Below are 8,573 nucleotides of genomic sequence, written 5' to 3'. Positions count from 1 at the left end.
CCATAACAAAAATAATAATAAATCGCCTCCCCCTCTATCTCCTTCCACTCCACACTTCACTGCCTCCTCGTCCTCCACATTCTCTTTTGATAGTTCTCTTGTAGCAACCTCTAGCATCTGTAATTATTTTGGGAATAATCTGATGCTAAGCAATTATCTAAAACCAAAAAGGAGAGAAAGGAATTCAATATTAGAAATCAATGTTCAAATCAAACTTTTTTTATCGGGAGAATGTTTATCATGGACAAAAAAGTGGGCTTCACATTTTCCTTACTATTTGATGACGAATAAAAGTGTGGCATTTTTCCAGCTCCCAGTTATCATCCTTCCATAGGGAGACCACCTTATAATCATCGTCACCATCATTTAACTCCTTCCACAAAATGAGTAAAAAACAAAACTAAATCACATTCCTCTCCACACTTCACTCCCGCTCCTCTCAAATAGCCTTCTTATATCCCAACATATAAATAACAAAGAAAATATAGATGGATGTGTGCTCCATAAAGTGATACTTTCCTTATTAAACCATTTTTATTTGTAAAATAGGAATAGTTCTAAATGACAATGACAATTAGTTTAGAATTCAATCTTCTCAAAACATATTCGTTAGCACATTAAATGACCATATCTAAAAGATATGCTTATCACTTAATATTGCACTTGGCACGTTAAACACTGGCAACAGCTAGAAATAGCAACAAGAAATATTTAATCTTGTACATTTAATCAGGACAGTTGTGATGATGCGTGTCATTCCAATAACAGATTTTCAGACCATATGTGTTACTATTGGTGTCTTCTGGAATGCAACCGCTCATCTAGCACCCATTGTTTGGAGGCAATTCAATATCAGTAAAGGTATGTACTTAAAACTAAAAATGAGAACAAATAGAATTCAACATCACAAGAGCCAACGCTTCAAATAAAAAAAAGGAGCCATCATAATCGTAGGATAAAATTAAAAAAAATAGTACAACAACCAACGTTTAAATCAATCTATTTTTTAAGAGAGAGAGAGAGCGCTTCAATATCACAGAAAAAACAATATTCAAATCGAACTCCTTTTAATAGAGAGCCATCATAAGTTCATAACCATGGGATAAAATGATAATAAGTGATTTTCTTCAATTTTAAATCCTTTTAAAACATATCATCCTCCCACTGCCATCCTAGCTAGTAACCGCAAAGCATCAACATTAAATATTCTCCAAAAATAAATCCAAAAGAAACAAAATTGTCTCCCCCTCCATCTCCTTCCACTCCAAAATCCCCCTCCTCTCAACTTCCGCCTTCGGTAGATCTCTCGCATCAGAGTATCCTCTCAAAAATAGATGGATAATGCTAAATAAGGTGATATTTTTCCCTATTTAACGATTGTAATGTGTAAAATGGGAACGAACACCGAATAAGGATGGTAATCAGTAGAAAATATATATCCAATCATTTCAAAACGTATTCCTCAGCACATTAAACGATTATATCTCCAAAATATGCTTATCACTTGGTGTTCCACCTGTCACGTTAAACATCAACAATAGCTAGAATATCAAACTCATTTTAAGAGAAATAAAACTTGATGTTCCACATGGCGCATTAAACTTAGGCAACGACTAGAATTGACAACGGTTAAAAACACATGGACAACAGCTAGAATTAACAACGGCTAGAAATAGGAGCACTGAAATATTTATTCTAGTACATTAAATCGGCACAAGATATGATTACGTGTGTTATTCATTTTGTGTATTTTTTTAGTACTCACATATACTGAAATACATTCACTTTTTCGATAATTATTATTTGGAAGCCAAGAATGAGAGGAAAATTATTTTTTGTACCACAAAAATCACGTTGAAGTCGAACTTTTTTTTTAAGACAAAGCCATTACAAACCATAGAATAGAATGATAAATCAGCCGATCCTTTCAAATTTAAACCAGCAAATCCTTTTAAATTTGACAAATGGTAAAAAAAAATAAAAATAAAAGAGTGTATGCGGGCCCAGCTGTCATCCTCACCCCTGCCAGCCAAACTAGTAACCGCAGGCACCCGCATTAAACATCCTCGAAAAATAAATCCAAAAGAAAAAGAAAAATATAAACCGGCTCCCCTCCATCTCCTTTCACTCCACACTTCCCCCCTCCTCCTCCTCCTCCTCCTTCGGTAGATCTCTCGCGGCAGCGCAGCCTCCACCTCCTCCTCCTTCTCCGGCCACGGCGGCCGGCATTAGAAGCAGCGGTGGGGGTCCCGGGGCGAAGAGCGGCTTGCGGTGGCGGTGGCGGCGGCGGTTGGGTAGGTGCGGCGGCCGGCCTCGGCTGCGGCGGCGGCGGCGATGTATAAGAACCAGCTCCAGGAGCTCGCGCAGCGGAGCTGCTTCAACCTGCCGGCGTACACCTGCCTGCGGGAGGGGCCGGACCACGCGCCGCGGTTCAAGGCGGCGGTCAACTTCAACGGCGAGCAGTTCGAGAGCCCCGGGTTCTTCACCACGCTCCGCCAGGCCGAGCACGCCGCCGCGGAGGTCGCCCTCGCCGCCCTCGCCCGCCGCGGCCCTTCCTACTCCCTCGCCGCCCGCATCCTGGTACGCCCACGCCCTCCTCCCCTCTGTTTGACCGCCTCTCTCCTCGTCAACTCCTTTCCTCGCCGCGTTTTTCCCCTCTTGTTGTGGTTGCTGCTCATGGCGGAATTTGGGGGATCTGGTAGGGTTCTTACTCGTTTGATCGTCTCGAATCATCGCTGCTACCGTTGTTGCTGCCACGATTCGTCGTGGAATTGTCGTGAGCTATATCCGTGCCTAGGTGATTGGGTGTTCATGCCGCGAGGGTTTGGGACATTTTATGATGTTTTTTTTTAGCAAAATGTTGGCGAACACGGGAGAAATCTGGCTCGAAAACGCTTTTTCCTTCCGTTTTGTTTTCTCTACTTTCGATCGGATTCGAAGGTTTTCTCAACGAAACCACCCGAGTTGTTCACTTGTTCTGTGTTCGTCGGTCCTAGCTTCGAGGGAATCTGTTTCCGTTGAATTCTCTCTCGTCAGCGGCATGAACTGGGAGCAAGTAATCAGCGAGAGAGAAAAAGTGGCAAATCTTTTTCGCGTTCAAAAAATTCCGCAAACTTTTCTCCTCCTCTCTCAAAAGGTGGGGATTCCTTCGATTCCGAGCGATGGAAAAAGCCACTGTACGAGTAGTACTAGTTCGTTCAATTTTTAATCAGTTCGTTATTTTAAAATAAACAAATATCCACCATATTTTATTTTTAGTACGACTACAGCCTGACACCGTAATTTGTTTACCTTGACACGGAGTTAATTTAATGAACACCACAGCTTACTTCCCACACTAACACGGTGTACTAAGCGCAATTAAGCCTCTTAATCAGCTCGTACTCCGCGCCGGCCATTAATCCCCCTCCGTTTTTAATTTCTCGTTAAATGGGGCTCCTCTCTCTCTCTCTCTCTCTCGCGACGTAACGGCGACGGTACTTGAATTTAACACCCCGCATTAATTGCCGCTTTCGCAGCGGTAATAAAAGAAGCAGGAGCAACACCCCGCGCCTCGGAATTACCGTTAGGGTTCCGTTCTTTTTTTTTCTTTCCCTTTTCACGCCGTTAATTAATTACCGCGGGTGTGGAAATCGGTAGTACGAGTACTAATCACGAAAGTCTCCGTGCCATTAACCGCTAAACCCTGATTACGTATAATGGCGCATTAATGAGGGGGCAATTAAAAACTGGCCGTATGAACTTGACTCATTTGGTAGTGAAAGGCTAGCCTTCCATGAGAACACGTATGCGACCACTACCACTAGTCCACTACTAGTAGGAGGAGGAGGAGAATACGCGATTGTTGATTGACTTGAGGGTGGTAGTGGGATTAGCGAGCGCGTAGGGGGGGAGATTAGTGTGAAAGGAGATGGAGGAGGGAGGAGTAGAGATTAGGTTTAGGTCTTTATAGTGGTGGTATTAATGGCGAGGGCGTGGGAGTGGGTGAGGGGGGGAATTGAATTGGAGACCGCCCGCACCTAACCCGGCATCGCAGGTCAATGGCAGTGGGCCCGGGGGAAATTTAGTGGCGGGCAGGCCCCCACACAGCCCACCATGGATGGCGGGAGGTGTTGTAGTGCATTGCAACCATTGCCACCATGGATGATGGATCATGGATTCATGGTTGGATGGTGCCATGGTGGTGCTGCTGCCATTGGGGGAATGTGGTGAGGTCTGCTGCCGCCTCAGCCCTAGCTAGTGCGGTGTTTGCTTCTCCCTGTCCTGGCTTTAAGGGGACTTGGAAATTATCCGTGGGAGGATTTGGTGCGTGTCGCTGTTGGTGGTGGTGGTGATGGTGCGGGGGCGTCGCTTTGGTTCTTGCCTTTTTAGGCTGGGCCTTTTGGTGCGACCGCCACCGATGTGTGTTGGTCTGCATGGAGATCGTTTTGTTGAAATGGGGGTGATTTGGTATCAGATTTTCTTGTTTGTAAAGGTCATACTGTTTATTGCCATTGTAAAAAAAAACTTCGGCTGTCAGTTGGCGTTTAATATGAATAACTAAAATTTTGCAAAAATAGAAAAGCTTGCTAGTTGTCACAGTGATTTTGAACAAGAACTGGTCAAATGTTAGGCGTGTTCAAAGCTCCTCATAGTTGACTAGTACTGAGGGTTTTGACTGACAGAAACTGATTTGACCATTTGCTAGACGATCTGTCTTTTTTTTTTTCAAAATCAGTCATTATCTCTAAAAGAAATATTTAACTACAGAAGAAGTTACCATATCAATTGACTAAGTCAACAATGGCCTTGTAAGTAATTAAGTGATATAGTAAACTCACTAGCTGACTATACATGGAACTATTGTTCTTACACTTATACTCCAGTACTGCTGCCATGAATATGATAGCATTTCTTTTTTGTGTCTTGAAAATTTATTTACATATATGCTACTCAATGCTAAAAAAGTATCATCTGATTCATTAATCTAATTGAACTTGCGGTCAACTCAATACAGTCTTTTAAGTGCTGATGGTTGCACTCTGTATCAATTTTTATTAACTAATATACATGAAAAAAGCTTGGTTCATTTTATCCTTAAATTACCTAGCTAACTTGGAGTTGACTTGTATGTTTCTGTTAGTTTGATAGATGTTCCTTCTTATTCATTGCCCCTTTATTATCACCTGATCAGTTCACAGACTGCTCAACTAACACCCCCCATATTTAACCTCTTTTAAATCATTATCCTTACATTTGAAGTATTGTTCTGTTCAGCAATACCTTAATCCAGAAGTCAATCTTCCTTAGGATTCTGGTGCCTTTTCTTCTTTTTTTTTATTTGGTTACTTCTGTTTCAATCAAGACTGAGTATTAATGGAAGTTTAACTAGCTAACATGGACATCATTGTACTCCTGTCATGAACTATTTTGCCAAGCTGTCTGTTAACCTTTTACATTTTCTATGATTTATGTTACCTTGCAATATGATCTGGCACCCACAAGTTTCATTCCTTGGTTTGTACTGTAAATTTTCCAGTCAGTTAATACATACTGTGATATGTTTCTCTTAAACAGGACGAAACAGGGGTTTACAAGAACCTTCTCCAGGAAGTAGCACAGAGGGTTGGAGCACCATTGCCTTCGTATACAACAGAGCGATCTGGGCTTGGCCACCTTCCGGTTTTCACATGCACAGTAGAGCTAGCTGGGATTACATTTACAGGTGATCCTGCTAAGAACAAGAAACAAGCTGAAAAAAATGCTGCTTCAGCAGCTTGGTCTTCTCTGAGACAATGTGAGTGTGACTGTCACCAGTTCCTTTCATAGTTCGTTCCACTGTACCATTGGTTAAACAAACAGTGTTGCCATTTCTAGTTCAATTTTTTCCTGCAATAATCATGTTTGACAAAAAAGTGTGGAAGATTTTGCAGTATGTTAGAAATGCTCATTGTGGCTTTAGAAGTGATTGTTTTGGTTTAGGTCCTTCAGAATATAAATGATTTGCTTGAACTTATCTAGCTAGGTGCACTTGTTTGTTGTGCGCTTGAACTTATCTAGCGGTCATAATGTTTGTTTTAGTTTGTGTGGAAGAATACCTGATTAGATGATAATTTGTTGTTGACATGTACTGGTCCATGCTCCATAGACTGTAATATCCATATTAGACAATTTGATTAGAGCAGGAGGAATTATATGACAACTTTGGATCTTATCTTGGGAAAAGACAAGCAACTCTAAAGTAATGTTGATTTAGTATGAACAATAATTAGATCAAGGTTGCTTGTTAACACCACATTTCTCACCATGTTACGTACACTTAGGATCACACAAAACCTTTATTCATTCCTCCGGACATGTAAGTTGCAACCACATTAAGGTAACACTAAATGACTGCAAGAAAGTTCATGTTTAAAGCCACTTTATCATGGTAGGAATGTTTTTGTTTGCCTTCCGTTAATGCCACAATTTTGGCACACACAAATTTTGTTAGTCGGGGTTTCTGTACAGAGGAGCTGTACTTATTTGAACTTTTACTGAAAGTTCTATGTCCATATTCATTTTTCGGTTTAATGCTATGGAGTTTCTTTACAATGTTATTATGTCAGTTATATGTTGAATTGTATCATTACTATTGCATAATACCACTTATTTCTCCTATTTGGAACAGTGGTACGTCAGGAAGCGAGTTCATCAAATGAACCTGAGAGCAATGATGAGCAGGAGCAGATCAGGATTGCTCGAGCTCTTCTCAACTATCGCCTGAAGGAGAAGATGGCGATGGCCAATAATCCACATGCTTCACCCTTCCCAAAGAAATTTCCGATGCAGCCCGAGAGGAGGACAGCATTTCCTCAATCCTCTCACTCCAGCTACTCGAAGATTCTCCCTCTATTTCGCCCCAAGTCTAATTCAAGGTCAAGGCCAGAGTCGCCAGCAGCGTCTGATGCAGCATCACAGACTCCTTTCCGGCCAACTGAAAGTCCAAATCCAAGGTCAAGGTTCCCCGCTGCAGAGGCGGCTCCTTATGTCCCAGTTGGGCACTTCCGTATGCCTTGCCATAGCATGGCTCCTCCAGTCACAGTCAGGACTTCTATCCCTGTTTTCTCTGCTCCACCTCTCCCACCCCCAGGTGCGCGGACACAACAGCTTCCTCCTCTCATGAGCCACCCGCCGCCAATTCGAATGGCTTCCCCGGTTCGCATCAGGCCAGCTCCTCCTCTTTTTACTCCTTCAGCAGTCCAAGGGCCGAAACCTATGATGCCTGTTCAGATAAAGGATGTGCAACACCAACAAATAAAGGAAACCCGGTCACCTGTGATGCCTGTTCAGGTGAAGGATGCACAAAACCAGCTTCTTAAGGGATCCCTTTCACCTGTGATCCCTGTTCAGATAAAGGATGTACAATCCCAGCCACCGAAGGAAGCGCTGTCACCTGCGATCCCTGTTCAGATTAAGGATGTACAACTCCAGCCTCGGAACGAACCAGTGTCAATCGGTAAGGGGGTGGTTCCATTGCCAGCGATTAGGCCTCCGGTTAAGGTTGAGGCTCCAGCTGAAGTCAAGGAAGCTTCACAACCTGTTGCTGGTTCTTCTGTGGTGCAATGCAAGGCTGATACATCGCCGGACTCTCTTCCGAAAACCCAGTTGAAGACCGCCAACGCCGACAACGCTGACGCCAAGGATGATCATCTCCCGGTGGATGCTGAAGAAGTGGAGGACATCATCAGGCATCTCGAGCTCAAATAATTTCAGAAAGCGTCAACGAACGAATGGGGCGTCATCTTCTGTCAGATTTTGTAATTAGCTGCCTCCTCCTATGCACATCCCTTTTCTGTTTTAGTTTTGTTTGCCTTTGGTTCGGATTAGGGGCGCTGGGCAAGCTGCATTTCTCGTAGGGGACACCTAGCTTTTTTTTTTGTTCAGAAGAGAGGGAAAAAAATGGACAAGACATACATGCAGTGGTAGGCGGTTTGCCCGTTGTTTGGAGATGGATGGTTGGTTATACTTCCCTGGATATGCAGTTGGTGGTCTGCTTTTACCCCCAATGATGAGGTGGATATTGTTGTTGCCTCTAGGGAAGGAAATTATGTGGCGGCAGTTTTACCTCCTAAAATTTCTCCTAGTCATTCTCCTAATCCTCTTATTACTATTATACTCCTGCTTTGCCATGCTGATGTTTAGAAGTTGGTGATAGTAGAGCTGTAGAAGTAACTATCTTTTCTCACTAATTTTTGTCCTTTCGGAATGAGTGTGTGAGATGTTAGAAATTGCTGCATGGTACTGGCAGCTGGTCCCTGACCCTTCTTGGCCATGAGCGAATTTGGGACCGCTGGTTGTGGCTTACGGTTGCTTCAGTTCCGCGATTAACATCACATCATTGTCTTACCTTAAAAAAACATCACATCATTTGCCTGTCAACAGGGCTGGGGAGAGGGAGGGGTTAGCTCAAAGTAATCAAGTGTCTGTCTGTTCTGGCTTGGTGACCACAAACCTACCTACCTGTGAGCTGGTACTTGCTGCTTGAGCTCCAATCCAAACCCCGTAAGTACTAAATTAAACAGCTACTAATCAACGGCAAGAAAACAAAACAA

The 8,573-nt window shown here is 43.0% G+C and overlaps 1 protein-coding gene across 1 annotated transcript; it reads left to right on the top strand.

Moving 5' to 3' along the window:
* The first annotated feature begins 2,132 nt into the window (after positions 1–2,132).
* LOC4348920 (double-stranded RNA-binding protein 6-like) lies at positions 2,133–8,223 on the top strand. The gene is made up of 3 exons (NM_001423065.1): positions 2,133–2,580; positions 5,557–5,776; positions 6,650–8,223. The coding sequence occupies exons 1-3, from the start codon at positions 2,335–2,337 to the stop codon at positions 7,726–7,728; spliced, it is 1,545 nt and encodes a 514-aa protein (NP_001409994.1). The 5' UTR covers positions 2,133–2,334; the 3' UTR covers positions 7,729–8,223.
* The last annotated feature ends 350 nt before the right edge of the window (positions 8,224–8,573 follow it).

Source organism: Oryza sativa, chromosome 10 (assembly GCF_034140825.1).
Source record: "Oryza sativa Japonica Group chromosome 10, ASM3414082v1".
Classification (NCBI taxonomy): domain Eukaryota; kingdom Viridiplantae; phylum Streptophyta; class Magnoliopsida; order Poales; family Poaceae; genus Oryza; species Oryza sativa.
Note: the sequence above shows the minus strand (reverse complement) of the source record. Positions and strands in the feature narration are given on the sequence as shown.

Excerpts from the sequence above, each read along its gene's own strand:
- LOC4348920 (NM_001423065.1), top strand. The coding sequence starts at position 2,335 with ATGTATAAGAACCAGCTCCAGGAGCTCGCGCAGCGGAGCTGCTTCAAC. Across the intron at positions 2,581-5,556 it reads CCCTCGCCGCCCGCATCCTG|GACGAAACAGGGGTTTACAA; the intron begins GTACGCCCACGC and ends TCTCTTAAACAG. Across the intron at positions 5,777-6,649 it reads TTGGTCTTCTCTGAGACAAT|TGGTACGTCAGGAAGCGAGT; the intron begins GTGAGTGTGACT and ends TATTTGGAACAG.